This window comes from Pseudophryne corroboree, chromosome 10 (assembly GCF_028390025.1).
Source record: "Pseudophryne corroboree isolate aPseCor3 chromosome 10, aPseCor3.hap2, whole genome shotgun sequence".
Classification (NCBI taxonomy): domain Eukaryota; kingdom Metazoa; phylum Chordata; class Amphibia; order Anura; family Myobatrachidae; genus Pseudophryne; species Pseudophryne corroboree.
In genome coordinates, this window is record NC_086453.1 from 77,915,760 (window position 1) to 77,937,832 (window position 22,073).

At 47.0% G+C, this 22,073-nt stretch overlaps 1 protein-coding gene across 1 annotated transcript in view; it reads right to left on the reverse strand.

Annotated features, from left to right (window-relative positions):
- The window catches only part of LOC134965206 (carcinoembryonic antigen-related cell adhesion molecule 21-like), a 270,497-nt gene that overhangs the window by 56,224 nt on the left and 192,200 nt on the right, over nucleotides 1-22,073 (reverse strand). The window contains exon 7 of the mRNA XM_063941715.1: nucleotides 20,696-21,052. Coding sequence (XP_063797785.1) covers nucleotides 20,696-21,052 — 357 coding nt within the window. The remainder of the gene's footprint in view (nucleotides 1-20,695; nucleotides 21,053-22,073) is intronic.

A 22,073-nucleotide genomic window follows, 5' to 3' on the forward strand; every position in this document is an offset into this window, starting at 1 on the left:
AGTAACAATTCCTCATCAGATGCGTTGATACCAGGCGGCCTATAGCATACACCCAATACTAACTTTTTTATTCCTTTTCCCCCGCATGCAATTTCTACCCATAATGTCTCGACAGTGTCTACAGTCCCCTCCTGAATATCTTCCCATATATCAGGTTTTAAAAACGGCTTTACGTAAAGACACACCCCTCCACCCTTTTTATTTAGTCTGTCTCTCCTAAACAGTGTATAGCCCTCTAGATTGACTGTCCAATCATGAGATTCATCCCACCAAGTTTCAGTAATGCCTATAATATCATACTGTTTGCTTGCTGCAAGTATTTCTAGTTCACCCTTTTTACCAGTAATGCTTCTGGCGTTTACATACATACAACTAAGATAAGTATTTTCCCTTGCGTTAGGGACATCTTTCACCTTATGTAGCAATGATGACCTGTAATCGTCATTGGTTAGTGCTTTGGTAAAATCTCTTTTAGTACCCATGTTAGTAACCTTACCGCCTGCTCTTACCCTTCCCCCAACTTCTCCCCCATTTCGTTTACTACCGCCATCCCCACTATTCTCACTGCATAACCCGTAGTTTCTAGCTAAACCCTCCCCCCAGGCTCCTAGTTTAAAATCTCCTCCAACCTTCTAACCATCCTTCCCCCCAGCACCGCTGCCCCCTCCTCAGTCAGGTGCAATCCGTCACGACAAAAGAGATGGCGCCTGACTGAGAAGTCCGCCCAGTGTTCCAGGAACACAAACCCCTCTTTCCTGCACCAATCCCTAAGCCACACATTTACCTCCCTAATCTCCCTCTGCCTCCCTGGACTAGCGCGTGGCACGGGTAATAATTCAGAGAATATTACCTTAGATGTCCTTGCCTTCAGTTTCTTTCCTAAGTCCCTATAGTCTTTCTTAAGGACATCCCACCTTCCGCTAACTTTGTCATTGGTGCCAACGTGCACCAAGACCGCCGGGTCTTTCCCAGCCCCTCCCAACAATCTATCTACCGGGTCCGCGATGTGCCGTACCCGAGCACCCGGGAGACAACAGACTGTACGGCGATCACGGTCCCGGTAGCAGATTGCCCTATCTGCTTTCCTGATGATAGAATCCCCTACCACCACCATCTGACTAGGTACCTCTCTTTGTTTTATCCCTACCGCGCCAGAGGGACCGCACCTCTGGATGCTAGAGGGAGCAGTCTCCTCCGGCACCGCCATTTCTTCACTATCCTCCTCCGATTCCTCGTCCAATTGGGCAAATTTGTTCGGGTTTGATAGTTCGGAGATGTCGAGCCTCCCCCTCTTTTTCTTCCTTCTAACTGTGACCCAACTGGCTACCTGATCATCATCCTCTTCTACCAGTGACCCCTCCCGCAACTCCTCCACCGTTCTGTCTAAACTACGCTCGAGATTGTGAATCTCCCTCAGTCGCGTAACGGTTTGCTTTAGATCAGTTACCTGGGCTTCCAGGGCAACAGTTCGCACACACCTCGTGCAGATGTAATCACACTGGGCCAGTAGCTCCAGGTGTGCATACATCTTGCACGACATGCACTGAGTGAGGTCCCCAATCACAGCCCCTCCCATATTGTTTGTAAGGTCTAACTCCCTGTTACTCTCAAAGAAAAAGCAGAAAAAATAAAAAGTAGAAGACAAGCAATCTCACTTATACAATAATTAAGCTGGCTTATACTTATCTATCTTTGTGCGGTTCTTGGTCCTTCACTTTTATGCAGCCGTAGTACTCTCTCCTGCGGCACCTATACTCCACTTAGCAGTTGCAGTTGTTCCACCTCCTGCTAATTAAAAAAAAAAATGCCCCTCACACACGCACAATCACAGCTCCTCTGCTACTCCAAGTAAGAGACCCTCTCACTCACTCACAAGGTCAGCCCCTTGCAGCCTCACCAGAAGTTTAATGGTACTGCAAATGTGTGTTCCTGATTGTGTATTATAAAACTCACCTTTTTCTGTATTCTAACTCACCTTTTTGCTGTTTACAACTCACACTTAGAATTCCAAGCAGCACTTAAAAAAGACAAGCCTTTACACAGAGCAAGCTCCAAAGAGTCTAATCACTGCTTATATAGGCTCAGCCAGCTGCGTTAATCAGCCCCTCCTCCTCCTGATTACTCACACCTGAGTTAACCCCTCTGGCTTTTCACCTCACACTTTTTTTTTCCCTCCAAAAAAAAACCCAGTACAGATATATTAAAACAAAAAAGAAACAGTATAGATACAAACAATCAGATTCAGATTAACTTTCTCTCACAATATTACTATCCCTATATGGATAGACAGAGATTAATCAGAGTTCACCTTTTTGCTGTTTACAACTCACACTTAGAAATCCAAGCAGCACTTAAAAAAGACAAGCCTTTACAAGAAAGTCCAATCTGTTGGTCCAGCTAAAGACCCTCAATCTGTTGATCCTGACCAAGACCCAGACCCTATTACCTTTAATGGGAGGTTGGAGCAATTTCGAGATCTATTGCTTCATGCTCAGGAATTGTGTCCATGCCTTTCCTCTGATGCTGAGAAAATTATATCATTGTGCATGGCCTTCAAGGGGAAGGCTCTGGAATGGTTCAAACCACTAATTTCTTCCAACAATCCTGTTCTTCAAGACTTGGAAGCCTTCAGTAATGCTGTTATTAAAAGATTTAGTGGTCCTGAAATAGATGTTACTGAGTGCTCTGGGAGTCCTGCCTTTTCTGCCAAAGAACCACCTTTTACTGAAATTGGAACACCTTTGAGGAACCAGCGCACTAATAACTCTCCATCTCACAAAAACTGCAGCCTTTCTAAATCTTCTCCAAAACAACAAATCAAGTACATAACTTCTGGCTTTATGTAATTTTTATCTCCATACAAGTGGTCTACTGAAAATTCTTGTCATTGGCACCCATCATCTGCTCAGAAAGCTGTGATTTTGCCTTATGACATTGACTCCAATTCGGATTATGACGCAGTAGCTGAAGAAGCTCTGTTACTGGAGTCACGTGTAAGTTATGACAATGTCTTTATGCTTCCAGTGGTAAAACCTAAACGGTCCCGTAAGAAGAAGCATCATCGGAAATCTTCAGTCTGTTTTTTCCAAGTGATTTATTTCAAAGACTTTTTTTTGTTCCCCTTAGTCCTGTTTGGGTGTCTGGAGTCCACCCCGAAGGTGTGTGTGTGTGTGTGTGTGTGTGTGTGTGTGTGTGTGTGTGTGTGTGTGTGTGTGTGTGTGTGTGTGTGTGTGTGTATGTAGGGGGGGGGGGGAGGTACTGTTATGATTCTGTTCAGATTAGATTTGTGCACCGGAAATTTTTCGGGTTTTGTGTTTTGGTTTCGGATTCGGTTCCGCGGCTGTGTTTTGGATTCGGACGCGTTTTGGCAAAACCTCCCTTAAATTTTTTTGTCGGATTCGGGTGTGTTTTGGATTTGGGTGTTTTTTTAAAAAAAGCCCTCAAAAACAGCTTAAATCATAGAATTTGGGGGTAATTTTGATCCTATAGTATTATTAACCTCAATAACCATAATTTCCACTAATTTCCAGTCTATTCTGAACACCTCACACCTCACAATACTATTTTTAGTCCTAAAATTTGCACCAAGGTCGCTGTATGACTAAGCTAAGCGACCCAAGAGGGCGACACAAACACCTGGCCCATCTAGGAGTGGCACTGCAGTGTCAGACAGGATGGCACTTAAAAAAATTGGCCCCAAACAGCACATGATGCAAAGAAAAGAGAAAAAGAGGTGCACTGTGGTCGCTGAACGGCTAAGCTAAGCGACACAAACACCTCAATATCACAGGAATTATTCGTTCTAATCAATGGTATTATTGGTCCAAATCAATGGAAGAAAATGACAAAATCACAGGAATTATTCGTTCTAATCAGTGGTATTATTGGTCCAAATCACTGGAAGAAAATGACAAAATCACAGGAATTATTCGTTCTAATCAGTGGTATTATTGGTCCAAACCACTGGAAGAAAATGACAAAATCACAGGAATTATTCGTTCTAATCAATGGTATTATTGGTCCAAATCACTGGAAGAAAATGACAAAATCACTGGAATTATATGGCAGTAATGTTGGGAATTATATCAAATGGCAGTACCACTGGACATATACGGAAGTGTCAGACAGGATGGCACTTAAAAAAATAGTCCCCAAACAGCACATGATGCAAAGAAAAGAGAAAAAGAGGTACACTGTGGTCGCTGGATGGCTAAGCTAAGCGACACAAACACCTCAATATCACAGGAATAATTCGTTCTAATCAATGGTATTTTCTAATACGTCCTAGAGGATGCTGGGGACACCATAAGAACTAGTGATATGCACCAGAAATTTTTTGGGTTTTGTGTTTTGGTTTTGGATTCGGACGCGTTTTGGCAAAACCTCCCTGAAAATTTTTTGTCGGATTCAGGTATGTTTTGGATTCGGGTGTTTTTTTACAAAAAACCCTCAAAAACAGCTTAAATCATATAATTTTGGGGTCATTTTGATCCCATAGTATTATTAACCTCAATAACCATAATTTCCACTCATTTCCAGTCTATTCTGAACACCTCACAATATTATTTTTAGTCCTAAAATTTGCACCAAGGTCGCTGTATGACTAAGCTAAGCGACCCAAGTGGCCGACACAAACACCTGGCCCATCTAGGAGTGGCACTGCAGTGTCAGACAGGATGGCAGATTTAAAAAATAGTCCCCAAACAGCACATGATGCTAAGAAAAAAGAGGTGCACCAAGGTCGCTGGATGGCTAAGCTAAGCGACCCAAGTGGCCGACACAAACACCTGGCCCATCTAGGAGTGGCACTGCAGTGTCAGACAGGATGGCAGATTTAAAAAATAGTCCCCAAACAGCACATGATGCAAAGAAAAAAAGAGGTGCACCAAGGTCGCTGGATGGCTAAGCTAAGTGACCCAAGTGGCCGACACAAACAACTGGCCCATCTAGGAGTGGCACTGCAGTGTCAGACAGGATTGCAGATTTAAAAAATAGTCCCCAAACAGCACATGATGCTAAAAAAAAAAGAGGTGCACCAAGGTTGCTGGATGACTAAGCTAAGCGACCCAAGTGGCTGACACAAAAACATGGCCCATCTAGGAATGGCACTGCAGTGTCAGACAGGATGGCAGATTTAAAAAATAGTCCCCAAACAGCACATGATGCTAAGAAAAAAAAGAGGTGCACCAAGGTCGCTGGATGGCTAAGCTAAGCGACCCAAGTGGCCGACACAAACACCTGGCCCATCTAGGAGTGGCACTGCAGTGTCAGACAGGATGGCAGATTTAAAAAATAGTCCCCAAACAGCACATGATGCAAAGAAAAAAGAGGTGCACCAAGGTCGCTGGATGGCTAAGCTAAGCGACCCAAGTGGCCGACACAAACACCTGGCCCATCTAGGAGTGGCACTGCAGTGTCAGACAGGATGGCAGATTTAAAAAATAGTCCCCAAACTGCACATGATGCTAAGAAAAAAAGAGGTGCAGAAAGGTCGCTGGATGGCTAAGGTACTAAGTGACCCAAGTGGCCGACACAAACACCTGTCCCATCTAGGAGTGGCACTGCAGTGTCAGACAGGATGGCAGATTTAAAAAATAGTCCCCAAACAGCACATGATGCAAAGAAAAAATGGTATTTTCTAATACGTCCTAGAGGATGCTGGGGACACCATAAGAACTAGTGATGTGCACCAGAAATTTTTTGTGTTTTGTGTTTTGGTTTTGGATTCGGACGCGTTTTGGCAAAACCTCCCTGAAATTTTTTTGTCGGATTCAGGTGTGTTTTTGATTCGGGTGTTTTTTTTACAAAAAACCCTCAAAAACAGCTTAAATCATATAATTTTGGGGTCATTTTGATCCCATAGTATTATTAACCTCAATAACCATAATTTCCACTCATTTCCAGTCTATTCTGAACACCTCACACCTCACAATATTATTTTTAGTCCTAAAATTTGCACCAAGGTCGCTGTATGACTAAGCTAAGCGACCCAAGTGGCCGACACAAACACCTGGCCCATCTAGGAGTGGCACTGCAGTGTCAGACAGGATGGCAGATTTAAAAAATAGTCCCCAAACAGCACATGATGCAAAGAAAAAAAGAGGTGCACCAAGGTCGCTGGATGGCTAAGCTAAGCGACCCAAGTGGCCGACACAAACACCTGGCCCATCTAGGAGTGGCACTGCAGTCTGAAACAGGATGGCACTTAAAAAAATAGTCCCCAAACAGCACATGCAGCACACATATGGATAGTATACTTGACGACACATAGGTAGAGCAATGGACTACTGTACTGTACTGCTATATATATATACTAGTGGTCAGCAAAATTCTGCACTGTCCTCCTACTATATACTGCGCACAACTAAAATGCAGCACAGGTATGGATGGATAGTATACTTGACGACACAGAGGTAGAGCAATGGACTACTGTACCATACTGCTATATATATACTGGAGGTTCAGCAAAATTCTGCACTGTCCTCCTACTATATACTGCGCACAAATAAAATGCAGCACAGGTATGGATGGATAGTATACTTGACGACACAGAGGTAGAGCAATGGACTACTGTACTGTACTGCTATATATATATACACTGGTGGTCAGCAAAATTCTGCACTGTCCTCCTACTATATACTACAATGCAGCACAGATATGGAGCGTTTTTCAGGCAGAGAACGTAGATATTTTCAGCACACTGAGCACAGATATTTGCAGCACACTGAGCACAGATATTTGCTGCACACTGAACACAGAAACTGAGAGAACGCAGCCACGTCCTCTCACTATCATCTCCAATGCACGAGTGAAAATGGCGGCGACGCGCGGCTCCTTATATAGAATCCGAATCTCGCGAGAATCCGACCACGGGATGATGACGTTCGGGTGCGCTCGGGTTAACCGAGCAAGGCGGGAAGATCCGAGGCTGCCTCGGAACCGTGTAAAATAGGTGAAGTTCGCGGGGGTTCGGATCTCGAGGAACCGAATCCGCTCATCTCTAATAAGAACCATGGGGTATTGACGGGATCCGCAGAAGACATGGGCACTTTAAGACTTTGAAAGGGGTGTGAACTGGCTCCTCCCTCTATTCCCCTCCTCCAGACTCAAGTTTTAGAATTGTGCCCAGGCAGACTGGATGCACTTAGAGGAGCTCTACTGAGTTTCTCTGAAAATACTTTATGTTAGTTTTTTTATTTTCAGGGAGATCTGCTGGCAACAGTCTCCCTGCATCGTGGGACTTAGGGGAAAGAAGTCAGACCTACTTCTAATGAGTTTAAAGGCTCTGCTTCTTGGCTACAGGACACCATTAGCTCCTGAGGGTTTGGAACACTAGGTACGCCTAGGGGTTCATTCCCAGAGCCCGCCGTCACCCAAATTGCAGAGCCAGAAGTCAGAAGACAGGTGAGTAGAAGAAAATAGAAGACTTCAGTGACGGCTTCAGAGGTACCACACAGCGATCGCGCTGCGCGCCATGCTCCCACACACAGCGGCACTACAGGGTGCAGGGCGCGGGGGGCGCCCTGGGCAGCATAAACCTCATAATTTAAGGCTAGCAAAGTGGATTATAAGTGCATAGGCACTGGATTCTAACCCACGCCAGCATGTGTATCTTAAAAAATAGTGGGGCTGAAGAGCGCCATTAAGGGGGCGGGACTTAGCCCTCACAGCTCTCATCAGCGCCATTTTCTGTTCACAGAGCTTCAGAGATGCTGGTACTTCCTCAACACTGCTTTACAAGTAACAGGGTGCCCGGGGGGGGGGGGGGGGGGGGGGTGTTGGGCTCAGTTCATTTGGTGCAAATATAAGTTATTATACAAGCGCTACAGGTCTGAGGCTTTATGTTAAAGTTTCAGAACCGGGATTGAGCGCTGGGTTGTGAGCTGGCAAACTCCCTCTGTGTTTCTCTGACAGGCTTTACTGTGGGTCTGTCCTCTATTTGCCCAGTGTGTCTGTGGGTGTCAGTACAGGTGTGTCGGCATGTCTGAGGCTGAGTGCTCTTCCCAGGAGGAGACTGTGTTAGGGACAGAAACGGCTGTGGGAGTGACCCTGTCGGCACCGCCGACTCCTGATTGGGTAAATGTGTTGAATGCCTTGAATGCTAATGTGGCTTTTATTAATAAGAGATTAGATAAATCTGAATCGCAGAACCAGGCATGGAAGAAATCTGTGGAGGATGTGTTATCACAGGTCCAGACCCCCTCGGGGGCACATAAACGTTTGTTTGCTCAGTTGGCAGACACAGATACCGACACGGACACTGACTCCAGTGTCGACTATAGTGATACCAGATTAGACCCAAAATTGGCGAAGAACATTCAGTACATGATTGTGGCGATAAAAGACGTGTTACAGTTCATATCACTGAGGTCCCGGCTGTTCCTGATACCAGGGTCTGTATGTATAAGGGATAGAAACCTGAGGTAACGTTTGCTCCCTCTCATTAACTGAATACTCTTTTTGAAAAAATGTGGGAAAATCCTGACAAAAAGTTTCTGATTCCCAAAAGGATTCAGGTGGCGTATCCGTTCCCCTCTGGGGATAGAGAAAAGTGGGAGTCACCCCCCATTGTGGACAAGGCTCTATCACGATTGTCTAAAAAGGTGGCTTTACCGTCTCCTGACACGGCGGATCGTAGACAGGAAAATACGTTAAAATCCATTTACGTCACTACAGGTACACTGCTCAGACCAACCATTGCATCTGCGTGGGTGAGTAGTGCTATCGAAAAGTGGGCAGATAACTTGTCATCTGATATAGAAATCCTAGATAGGGATAGCATCCTTTTAACGCTGGGTTATATCAAGGACGCTGCAGCCTACCTAAAGGAAGTGGCGAGAGATATTGGCATTTTGGGATCAAAAGCCAATGCCATGGCAGTCTCAGCTAGAAGGGCATTGTGGATTCATCAATGGAATGCTGATGTTGACTCTAAGAAAGCTATGGAGTCTCTTCCATATAAAGGTAGTGTCTTGTTTGGTGATGGTCTCGCTGATTTGGTATCTACGGCTACCACGGGTAAGTCGTCATTTTTGCCTTATGTTCCTCCACAACAAAAGAAAGCTCACCACTTTCAGATGTAGTCCTTTCGGCCAAATAAATACAAAAAAGGCCAAGGTTTTTCCTTCCTTGCCAACAGAGGAAGAGGAAAAGGTAAAAGATCTCAGGCCGTGGCAGGTTCCCAGGAGCAGAAGTCCTCTTCGGCTTCTGCCAAATCCACCGCATGATGCTGGGGCTCCTCTTTAGTCAATTCTGGGCTCGTTCGGCCCTAGACCCATGGATTTTAGAAATAGTGTCCCACGGGTACAAACTGGAGTTTCAAGATGTTCCCCCTCAACGTTTTTTCAAATCAGCCTTACCAGCTTCGCTTCCGAACAGGGAGGTAGTATGCAATGCAATACAAAAGTTGTGTCTGAATCAAGTCATTTTCAGGGTTCCCCCGTCACAACAGGGAGAAGGCTTTTATTCAAGCCTGTTTGTGGTCCCGAAACCGGACGGCTCGGTCAGACCAATTCTGAACCTAAAGTCCCTCAATCTTTACCTAAGAAAATTCAAATTCAACATGGAATCTCTCCGAGCAGTGATCTCCAGTCTGGAGGAAAGGGATTTCATGGTGTCGGTCGACATAAAGGATGCCTACTTACACGTCCCCATATATCCTCCGCATCAGGCTTACCTGAGGTTTGCTATTCAGGATTGTCATTACCAATTTCAGACGTTGCAGTTTGGTCTGTACACGGCTCCGAGGATTTTCACCAAGGTAATGGCGGAAATGATGGTTCTCCTTCGCAAGCAAGGAGTCACAATTATCCCTTACCTGGACGATCTCCTGATACACGGTGAGATCCAAAGACAAGCTGGAACAGGACATTGCACTCTCCCTGACAGTTCTGCAACAACATGGTTGGCTCCTAAACTTGCCGAAGTCACAGTTGAATCCGACAAAGCGGCTGTTGTTTTTGGGAATGATTCTGGACACGGAATTACAGAGAGTTTTTCTTCCAGAAGAGAAGGCTCTGGAAATTCAGAGTTTGGTCAAACAAATTTTGAAACCAGCGAGAGTATCAATTCATCAATGCACTCGATTGCTGGGGAGATGGTGGCGTCCTACGAGGCCATTCAGTTTGGCAGATTCCATGCCAGAGTGTTTCAGTGGGACCTATTGGACAAGTGGTCCGGATCCCATCTGCACATGCACCGGAAAGTAATCCTGTCCTCAAAGACCAGAATCTCACTCCTGTGGTGGCTGCACAGCTCTTACCTCCAAGAGGGACGCAGGTTCGGGATCCAGGACTGGATCCTAGTAACCACGGATGCGAGTCTCAGAGGTTGGGGAGCAGTCACACAGGGGGAAACCTTCCAGGGAAAATGGTCAAGCCAGGAAGTTTGTCTACACATAAACGTCCTGGAGTTAAGGGCCATTTACAATGGCCTTCTTCAAGCGGAATGTCTTCTTCGCAACCTGCCCATCCTAATACAGTCGGACAATATAACAGCAGTAGAGCACATAAACCGCCAGGGCGGAACAAAGAGCAGGGCGGCAATGGCAGAGACCGAAAAAGTTCTCCGCTGGGCGGAAAGACATACAAGTGCTCTGTCAGCGATCTTCATTCCAGGAGTCGACAACTGGGAAGCAAACTTCCTCAGCAGACACGATCTCCATCCAGGAGAGTGGGGTCTTCATCAAGAGGTCTTCACAGAAGTGACAAGTCTTTGGGGAATTCCTCAAATAGACATGATGGCGTCTCGCCTCAACAAGAAACTTCAGAGATATTGTTCCAGGTCAAGGGACCCTCAAGCAATAGCAGTGGACGCGCTGGTGATACCATGGGTGTTTCAGTCGGTGTACGTGTTCCCTCCGCTTCCACTCATTCCAAAGGTGGTAAAGATAATAAGAAGAACAAAGGTTCAGCCAATCCTCATTGTTCTGGACTGGCCAAGGAGGGCTTGGTATCCAGATCTTCAGGAATTACTCATAAGAGATCCCTGGCCTCTTCCTCTACAAGAGGATCTGTTACAGCAGGGACCGTGCGTGTATCACGACTTACCACGGCTACGTTTGACGGCTTGGCGGTTGAACGCCGGATCCTAGCCCGAAAGGGTATTCCCAGTGAAGTCATTCCCACACTTCTTCAGGGTAGAAAAGGAGTAACGTCCAAACATTATCACCGTATTTGGAGAAAATATGTGTCTTGGTGTGAATCCAAGAAGGCTCCTATGGAAGAATTTCAGCTAAGGCGTTTTCTCCATTTCCTGCAAGCAGGTGTGGATGCGGGCCTAAAGTTAGGCTCGATAAAAAAGTACAAATTTCGGCCTTATCGGTTTTCTTTCAAAAACAATTGGCCTCCCTTCCAGAAGTTCAGACTTTCGTGAAAGGAGTTTTGCACACACAACATCCATTTGTGCCCCCAGTGGCACCATGGGATCTTAATGTGGTGTTGCATTTCCTTCAATCACATTGGTTTGAACCTTTACAGAAGGTAGAGTTGAAATTTCTCACTTGAAAAGTGGTCATGCTATTAGCCTTAGCATCCGCAAGGCGGGTGTCTGAGTTAGCGGCTTTGTCTCACAAGAGTCCTTATTTAATCTTCCATGAAGATAGAGAGGAGTTGAGGACTCATCAACAATTTCTGCCGAAGGTGGTTTCATCGTTCCACATGAACCAGCCTATTGTGGTACCGGTGGCTACTGACGCCTTCGTGGAGTCAAAATCTCTTGATGTTGTCAGGGCCTTAAAGATTTATGTCACCAGAACGGCTCAACTTAGGAAAACGGAAGCTCTGTTTGTCCTGTATGTTGCCAATAAGATTTGCAGACTATTGCGCACTGGATCTGTAATACGATTCAGCATGCTCATTCTACGGCTGGATTGCCGTTACCAAAATCAGTGAAGGCCCACTCTACCAGGAAGGTGGGCTCATCCTGGGCGGCTGCCCGGGGGGTCTCGGCATTACAAATCTGTCGAGCAGCTACTTGGTCGGGTTCAAACACTTTTGCGAAATTTTACAAGTTTGATGGCCTGGCTGATGAGGACCTCGTGTTTGGTCAATCGGTGCTGCAGAGTCATCCGCACTCTCCCGCCCGTTCTAGAGCTTTGGTATAAACCCCATGGTTCTTATGGTGTCCCCAGCATCCTCTGGAATGTATGAGAAAATAGGATTTTAATACCTACCGGTAAATCCTTTTCTCTTAGTCCGTAGAGGATGCTGGGCGCCTGTCCCAGTGCGGACTCTATCTGCAGTTATTAGTTATATTTACACACGGGTTGTGTTATGTTATAGTCAGCCTGTTGCTGACGTTGTTCATGCCGTTGACTGGAGTTCTGTTAAATGCCATGTCGTACGGCGAGTTTGAGGTGTGAGCTGGTATGTGTCTCACCTTAGTTAACAATAAATCCTTTTCCGCGAAATGTCCGTCTCCCTGGGCACAGTTCCTATAACTGGAGTCTGGAGGAGGGGCATAGAGGGAGGAGCCAGTTCACACCCCTTTCAAAGTCTTAAAGTGCCCATGTCTCCTGCGGATCCCGTCTATACCCCATGGTTCTTATGGTGTCCCCAGCATCCTCAACGGACTAAGAGAAAAAGGATTTACCGGTAGGTATTAAAATCCTATTATTGGTCCAAATCACTGGAAGAAAAATAAGATTTTAAACCTACCGGTAAATCTTTTTCTCCTAGTCCGTAGAGGATGCTGGGGACTCCGTAAGGACCATGGGTTATAGACGGGCTCCGCAGGAGACATGGGCACTATAAAGAACTTTAGAATGGGTGTGCACTGGCTCCTCCCTCTATGCCCCTCCTCCAGACCTCAGTTAGAGAAACTGTGCCCAGAGGAGATGGACAATACGAGGAAAGGATTTTGTTAATCTAAGGGCAAGATTCATACCAGCCCACACCATCCACACCGTATAACCTGGAATATACGCAACCAGTTAACAGTATGAACAAAACACAGCATCAGCTAAAGACTGATCTCAACTGTAACATAACCCTTATGTAAGCAACAACTATATACAAGCCTTGCAGATTTTGTCCGCACTGGGACGGGCGCCCAGCATCCTCTACGGACTAGGAGAAAAAGATTTACCAGTAGGTTTAAAATCTTATTTTCTCTTACGTCCTAGAGGATGCTGGGGACTCCGTAAGGACCATGGGGTTTATACCAAAGCTCCAGACCGGGTGGGAGAGTGCGGACGACTCTGCAGCACCGACTGAGCAAATGCAAGGTCCTCATCAGCCAGGGTATCAAACTTATAGAACTTTGCAAAAGTGTTTGAACCTGACCAGGTAGCTGCTTCAAAGCTGTAAAGCCGAGACGCCTCGGGCAGCCGCACAAGAAGAGGCCACCTTCCTAGTGGAATGGGCCTTTACCGAATTTGTTAACGGCAATCCTGCCGTAGAATAAGCCTGCTGAATCGTGTTACTGATCCAGCGAGCAATAGTCTGCTTCGAAGCAGGAGCGCCAACTTTGTTGGCTGCATACAGGACAAACAGTGCTTCTGTTTTCCTAACTCGAGCCATCCTGTCTACATAGATTTTTAAGGCCCTGACTACATCCAGGGACTTGGAATCCTCCAAATCACTCGTAGCCACAGGCACCACAATAGGTTGGTTCATATGAAATGAAGAAACGACCTTAGGCAAAAATTGAGGACGAGTCCTCAACTCTGCTCTATCCACATGGAAGGTCAAATAGGGGCTCTTGTGAGACAAGGCCGCCAATTCGGACACCCGCCTTGCAGATGCCAAGGCCAACAACATGACCACCTTCCAAGTGAGAAATTTCAATTCAACCATTTGAAGAGGTTCAAACCAGTGAGGCTTCAGGAACTGTAACACCACGTTAAGGTCCCAAGGTGCCACTGGGGGCACAAAAGGAGGCTGGATGTGCAGTACTCCCTTTACAAAAGTCTGGACTTCTGGGAGAGAAGCCAATTCCTTCTGAAAGAAAATAGGGCCGAAATCTGTACCTTAATGGAGCCTAATTTTAGGCCCATATCCACTCCTGTCTGTAGAAAGTGGAGAAAACGGCCCAGATGGAAATCTTCCGTAGGAGCATTCTTGGCTTCACACCAAGAAACATACTTCCTCCAGATACGGTGATAATGTTTTGCCGTCACCTCCTTCCTAGCCTTTATCAGAGTAGGGATGACTTCCTCCGGAATACCTTTCCCAGCTAGGATTCGGCGTTCAACCGCCATGCCGTCATACGTAACCGCGGTAAGTCTTGGAATAAGTAGGGCCCCTGTTGTAACAGGTCCTCCCTGAGAGGAAGAGGCCATGGATCTTCTGTGAGCATCTCCTGAAGATCTGAATACCAGGCCCTTCGAGGCCAATCTGGAACAATGAGTTTTGTTTTCACCCTTTTTTTGTCTTATGATTCTCAATATTTTTGAGATGAGAGGAAGAGGGGGGAACACATAGACCGACTGAAAACCCAAGGTGTCACCAGGGCATCCACCGCTACTGCCTGAGGGTCCCTTGACCAGGCACAATACCTCCGAAGCTTCTTGTTGAGGCGTGATGCCATCATGTCTATGTGAGGAATTCCCCGAAGACTTGTTATCTCTGTAAAAACTTCTTGATGAAGTCCCCACTCTCCTGGATGGAGATCGTGTCTGCTGAGGAATTCTGCTTCCCAGTTGTCCACTCCCGGAATGAAGACCGCTGACAGAGCTCTTACGTGATTTTCCGCCCAGCCAAGAGTCCTGGTGGCTTCCACCATTGTCACTCTGCTCCTTGTCCCGCCTTGGCGGTTTACATGAGCCATGGCTGTGACGTTGACTGATTGAATCAGAACCGGTAGGTCGCGAAGAAGATCCTCCGCTTGTCATAGGCCATTGTATATGGCCCTCAATTCCAGTATGTTGATGTGTAGACAAGCCTCCTGGCTTGACCATAGCCCCTGAAAATTTCTTCCTTGTGTGACTGCTCCCCATCCTCGGAGGCTCGCGTCCGTGGTCACCAGAACCCAGTCCAGAATGCCGAACCTGCGACCCTCTAGAAGGTGTCCAAGCTGCAACTGCACTACACACCCATGCCGATGCTATTGCCGGTCTGAGCAAACACCTGTATGCACATAAATAGACTTTAAAGTAGTTTCCTGCCTGCAATCAGCAGGATCTTTGAGGGCTGCCGTGTCCGGAGACGGTAGCGCCACTTTCTTGGACAGGCGTGTTAAAGCCTTGTCCACCCTGGGTGAGGATTCCCAACGTACCCTGTCCCGTGCAGGGAAAGGATATGCCATAAGAATCCTCTTGGGAATCTGCAGTTTTTTATCAGGAGTTTCCCAAGCCTTTTCAAATAACTCGTTAAGCTCATGGGATGGGGGAAAGGTTACCTCAGGTTTCTTTTCCTTATACATGCGCACCCTCGTGTCAGTGACCGAGGGGTCATCTGTGATATGCAAAACCTCTTTTATTGCAATAATCATATAATGAATACTTTTTGCCACCCTCGGGTGCAACCTCGCTTCATCGTAGTCGACACTGGAGTCAGAGTCCGTGTCGGTATCAGTGTCTGCTATCTGGGATAGGGGACGTTTTTGAGACCCAGAAGGGCCCGGTGACCTAGCCGAAGCCGTGGATTGACTCCCTGCTCTTTCCCTGGACTCTGCTTTATCCAATCTCTTATGTAATAAGGTCACATTTGCATAAAAAACATTCCACATGTCCATCCAATCATGAGTCGGCGTTGCCGACGGCGCCACCACAATCATCTGCTCCACCTCCTCCTTAGCTGAGCCTTCCGCATCAGACATGCCGACACACTCGTACCGACACCCCCACACACACAGGGATATAGTTATAAGGAGGCAGTTCCCCGATAAGGCCTTTTGGAGAGACAGAGAGAGAGTATGCCAGCACACACCCAGCGCCAACTGACACTGGAAAATAATGTCCCAGATAATAGCGCTTTTATATTAAATTACGTGTAATACACTCACTGCGCCTTACAAGTGCCCCCCCTCCTCTTTTCAGCCCTGTGTCACCGTGTTCAGCAGGGGAGAAAATGGCGCTGGTTAGTGCTGAGAGACCAAGCTCCACCAGCGGCTGGCTTCAGTCCCGCTCAAAATATCTCAAACTGGCGGGGGATTGAAAGAAATACTGCCTCCGCAGTATCTATGCCAGATATAGAGTGTTTATTGCTGCCCAGGGCGCCCCCCCTGCGCCCTGCACCCATCTGTGCCCGCTAGTGTGTGTGTGTGTGTGTGTGTGTGTGTGTGTGGGAGCAATGGCGCGCAGCGTTACCGCTGCGCGCGTACCTCAGTGAAGATCTGAAGTCTTCTGCCGCCTTGAAGTCTTCTTTTCTTCTTATACTCACCCGGCTTCTATCTTCCGGCTCTGCGAGGAGGACGGTGTCGCGGCTCCGGGACGAACAGCAAGGGGAGACCTGCGTTCTAACTCCCTCTGGAGCTAATGGTGTCCAGTAGCCTAAAAAGCAGAGCCTATCACTTAAGTAGGTCTGCTTCTCTCTCCTCAGTCCCACGATGCAGGGAGCCTGTTGCCAGCAGTGCTCCCTGAAAATAAAAAACCTAACAAAATTCTTTATCAGAGAAACTCAGGAGAGCTCCCCTGTAGTGCACCCAATCTCCTCTGGGCACAGGATCTAACTAAGGTCTGGAGGAGGGGCATAGAGGGAGGAGCCAGTGCACACCCATTCTAAAGTTCTTTATAGTGCCCATGTCTCCTGCGGAGCCCGTCTATACCCCATGGTCCTTACGGAGTCCCCAGCATCCTCTAGGACGTAAGAGAAATGACAAAATCACAGGAATTATTCGTTCTAATCAATGGTATTATTGGTCCAAATCACTGGAAGAAAATGACAAAATCACTGGAATCATTTGGCAAGATCACTGTAATTAATAATTAATTATAAATCACTGATATTAATTGGTAAAATCTCGCTATCGCCTGCCTAATGAAGTGGAATCTAGATTGGATTTTGTACCGGGGACACAATAACTTCATCAAGTGTCTAAATCCCAATGCACTAATGGCGGAAAACGGGCGCACGTCTAACAGCGCACTGATTATACTGAGAACTGATTATACTGATCAATCACTGATTATACTGAGTACTGATTTTACTGAGCACTGATGATACTACAGAGAACTGACACTGAGCAGCGAGAACAGCACTGGACTATTGTACTGTAGTATACCGGTCACCACAATGCTGCACTGTAATACTATATACTGCTCACAACAATGCAGCACAGATATGGATACTTGAAGTGACACGGAGCTGCAAGATACAGCAATGGCCTACTGTACTGTACAACTATATACTGTTGGTCCCCAAACTGCTGCACTGTACTACTATATATACTGCTCACAAAAATGCAGCACAGATATGGAATGGATACTTGCAGTGACACAGAGCTGCAAGTGAAGATACAGCAATGGCCTACTGTACACAACTATATACTGTTGGGTCACCAAAATGCTGCACTGTAATACTATATATACTGCTCACAAAAATGCAGCACAGATATGAAATGGATACTTGCAGTGACACAGAGCTGCAAGATACAGCAATGGCCTACTGTACACAACTATATACTGTTGGGTCACCAAAATGCTGCACTGTCTGTAATACTATATATACTGCTCACAAAAATGCAGCACATATATGGAATGGATACTTGCAGTGACACGGAGCTGCAAGATACAGCAATGACCTACTGTACTGTACAACTATATACTGTTGGTCACCAAAATGCAGCACACTGAGCACAGATATTTGCAGCACACTGAGCACAGATATGGAGCTTTTCAGGCAGAGAACATAGATATTTGCAGCACACTGAGCACAGATATTTGTAGCACACTGAGCACAGATATGGAGCTTTTAAGGCAGAGAATGTAGCCACGTCCTCTCCATTCAATCTCCAATGCACAAGTGAAAATGGCGGCGACGCACGGCTCTTTATATAGAATACGAATCTCGCGAGAATCCGACAGTGGGATGATGAAGTACAGCCACGCTCGGGTTAACCGAGCAAGGCGGGAAGATCCGAGGCTGCCTCGGAACCGTGTAAAATAGGTGAAGTTCGGGGGGGTTCGGATCTCGACAAACTAAACCCGCTCATCTCTAGTTCAGATTGCTCCTGGTGTCAGCTGATCCATCTGTGTCTTCCTGTGTTCTGTTCCTTAGACTCTCTGTGTACAAGCAGCTCTGCAGGTGCACATGGTTTGTAATTAGAGTTAACACTCCCAGCCTGGCTTTTTGTATTGGTTAGTGTGGCTGTTACAAACCAGCTAGTGTAGATCTCCCACACCGGTTATATGGTTATAATTATTTTCTGCCAAGAACTACCTGGATTGCCTAGTTCTCTGAATCCAAGCTCTAGTTCACACTGAAAGTCTGGATTGCCGGTCAGTGCCCTCCTGTCTTTGCCTAATCATGTTTCCAGGACTACTTTAGTTAAGTATTGCGAACCTTACCTATGCCTTGTGGATTTTTCAAGTACTCCCTTTTCTGCTGAGAACACTGCATTTATTTGGTTACTGTGGACTTAAACTATGCTCTGTGGAGGGTCATTATTCAGAGCAGGGGATATTGTCTTTACTTTTGTGCTGCATCTATTTTCCAATTCAGATCTGGGCACTTTCCCCAGCTGCAGTCACCTGTGTTTTAGGGGTCTATTTACTAAGCCTCGCTGGAGATAAAGTACCAGCCAATTGGCTCCAAACTGTAATTTTTCAAACACAGCCTGTGGCATGGCAGTTAGGAGCCGATTGGCTGGTACCTTATCTCCATCCAAGGTTTAGTAAATAGACCCTTTATGGGCCCTACACACTTGCGATCCCCCGCCGAGCTTCCCGGCGGCGGATACGGCCAACGTGCGAACCGGCGGTGTGGGGACAGTGACGTGGGGAGTGAAATTTCTTCACTCCCCCCGTCACCTGGCTCCATAGCAGTGCAGGCTAATATGGACGAGATCGTCCATATTGGCCTGCATGCACAAGCGATGAACGAGCACGGGGCCGCGCATCGTTCATCGTTGCTGCCTCTACATTATCTTTCAGTTTTATCGCCCAGTGTGTAGGGCCCATAAGTTCTGTGCAGCATTATTGAATTCTCATTACGTCTTTGGTACAGCTAAACATTCATAGATATGCTGCATATCATAATTCTGATTGTCCCCAGCAACTCTGTTCCAGAACCAGGACACTCAGTATCCAGTGATTATTTGGTTAACTACTCCCTTGCTAGATTGTCTTACCTGCAGTAATTACTCCCAGAGGTGTAGCAAGGTGTCATGGTGCCTGGAGCAAGGTATGTTTCGGCACCCCCCTCCCCTGTACTGAATTGGGGGCGTGGTCACCAGGGCCGGTTCTAGATTTTGTGGCATCCAGGGTGAAAGTTTCCTTTGGTGCCCTCCCCCCTACACACACACCCATAGGTCAAACATAGTGCGCGGCGAAGGCGCACAGCAAAAAATAGGAGCATGGCTTCATAGGGAAGGGGCATGGCCACAGTTATGCCCCCTGTAGTTATGGACTCAGTAGCTGTGCCCCCTGTATATTTGCCACCAGTAGTTGTGCCCAGAGTAGTTGTGCCCCCAGTAGATGTGCCCCCTGTATATTTGCCATCAGTAGTTGTGCCCAGAGTAGTTGTGCCCCCAGTAGATGTACCCCCTGTAGCTGTGCCAGGAGTAGTTGTGCCGCCTGTAGATTTGCCCCCAGTAGTTGTGCCCCTGTAGCTGTGCCCTCAGTACTTGTGCCCCCTGTAACTGTGCCCAGAGTAATTGTGCCCCCTGGTAGCGCCGCTTACAAACACTAAAGAAAATCAAACAAAAAAAAAACAATACTCACCTGCCCCGCTCCTGCTTCCCGACTGTCTCCGCAGTCCCTCTGAGTCTGGCCGCGTCTCCGCCCATGCGTGTGAGGTCATGACATCACACGCAAGTCACAGAGCGCAGAGGGGAGGAGGGAGGGAGGTAGAGAGCTGACGCAGCTCAGGCTCTCAGCTGTCAGTGGCTGACAGCTGCGGCTGTGAGCAGCGTGCGGCCAGGCGGAGATTCCGGCGGAGCCGAGCTGCAGCGCCCTGTACTCTCTTGGGTGCCTGGAGCTCGAGCTCCACCGGAACCGCCCTCCCTACGCCCCTGATTACTCCAGCATTTAACCCTGTCTTACAATTCACCTGCCAACCATATAAGAGGTGAATCCTAACATTGAACTCTGAACTCTCTCTGAACTCTAAACATTTACACATTCAAAGCTATCAAGCTCACACCCACCGCCCAGAGGTGCAGGGGTTAGCACAGGGCTTCAACCCTGGCCTAGGGTGTTCACCAGAGGGGTGACCCCTTTATTGGTGATTATTAGTAAATTTGAGTGATGTATTCTTTTGCATGGAAAGTACTGTCTTGCGAGCTGGTTCAATGGTGTATTTAATCCTATATGCATTTTTGGGCAAGTTTTGTATGGTTTTACACCCATGTTTGACTTTAGTAATCTCCATGTTTTAAAAACTGTCCACTGGGATACTGAGTAACAGATCAGAGCTGGAGCTACCACTTAACCCAGCCACACACAGAGGAGAAGAGACACAGGACGCACACATTATTCATCATACGGGAGGCAGTCAATTTACCGCCTATTGGGATCCCGGCGGTCAGGATACCAACGATCTCGTACTGATCCCCATCACACGGCTGCCTGGGGCAGTGATATCATGTTACTCACCATAGACAGTCAGGATCACAGTGGCTTGTTCTGCTGTGCTCTCTGTCTGCATCTTCACTGTGTAATTACCAGTATCTGCTATGTTAAGATCTGAGATCAATAATGAGCCATCAGGGAAAGGCCTGATCTGAGAGACGTATAGAGGTCCAGGAAGTAGTGGGGAAGGATTAGCAGGAAGATATGTGAGGATATGATACTCAGGAGTTGTGTTTATTCCTTTATACCAAGCAATAGACAGAATCTTCCCAGTGACCCCAGTAACACTCAGGGTGACAGATTCACTGATCACTGGATAGTGAGGCATCAGCTGAATATTGATCAATCCACTTGTCAGATCCATCCACAGACTGAGGAGACCTGGAAGAGACAGCAGCAGAGTAATCACATGTGCAACGGACAAGCATATCTCAGGACAAAGGGCACGATCAGCATGAGTTGTAGTCTTGCGAAAAACCACAACTCCTTTCACTAGCATGTGGGTAGGTGCCAGCACAGGGCAAGGCCACCCTGCATGCCGGGTCCTTCTCCCCCCCCCCCCCCCTGCTAATATGCAAGCGCATAGCTAAACTATGATGCATGCGCATCTTTAGGGTAGCCCCCTGCCTTTGCAGCCTAGCAGAGAAGGCAGTTGCTGGGCAATCGCAGCCACCGGCTTTTGGGTTGCATTGGCTGCGTGTGACATCACACAGTCGCCGGGGCCCATCCCGCAAACCATTCGGACACAGCTCCGTAGTCCAGACCATGCCCCACCAATGCCATGTCGACACCCAAAATGCAGCAATGCCCCCCCTTCAATGCCCCCCTTAGACTGCGATTGCTTGCGTGCATGCGCATATTTGCAGAAGTGCAGAAATCGCTGATTATTGATTTCCGCACTTCAACGTTAGAAGCTGAACTAGGCCCAAAGTCAGGTGATACCTGCTTATAGCAAACACATTATTCTGCAGGATAACATTACCCAGGTAACATGTCCCATAAATAAGGATATTTCAAATTACATGACTGTCAAGAAGGAGTTGATTGTATACTACTTTTAGCAATATATTTTTGATGCTATATAACCACATAAAGAGGCTGATTTTGAGTCAGATGCAATGCTGATGTTCATGTAATGTAATTTGATGATGTTTGCAAGCGTCTAATTCCCTAAAAAGCCGCACAGCGCACGCCCCCAAGGTGTCTGTGTACAAGAGCAATTGAGCCTCACAGACTCTAAGAAGTGTTGAGTTCCTGGGCGGTTACTGGGAAATGACTATTCAGGAACATCGTCCATCTGATAGACATTTTATGGGAGTGTTGCAGTGTGTCACAGGAGTGGTTTTAGGATTCTTATTCCCTTATATCAGGGCCGGACTGGCCATTTGACACTTCCGGAAAA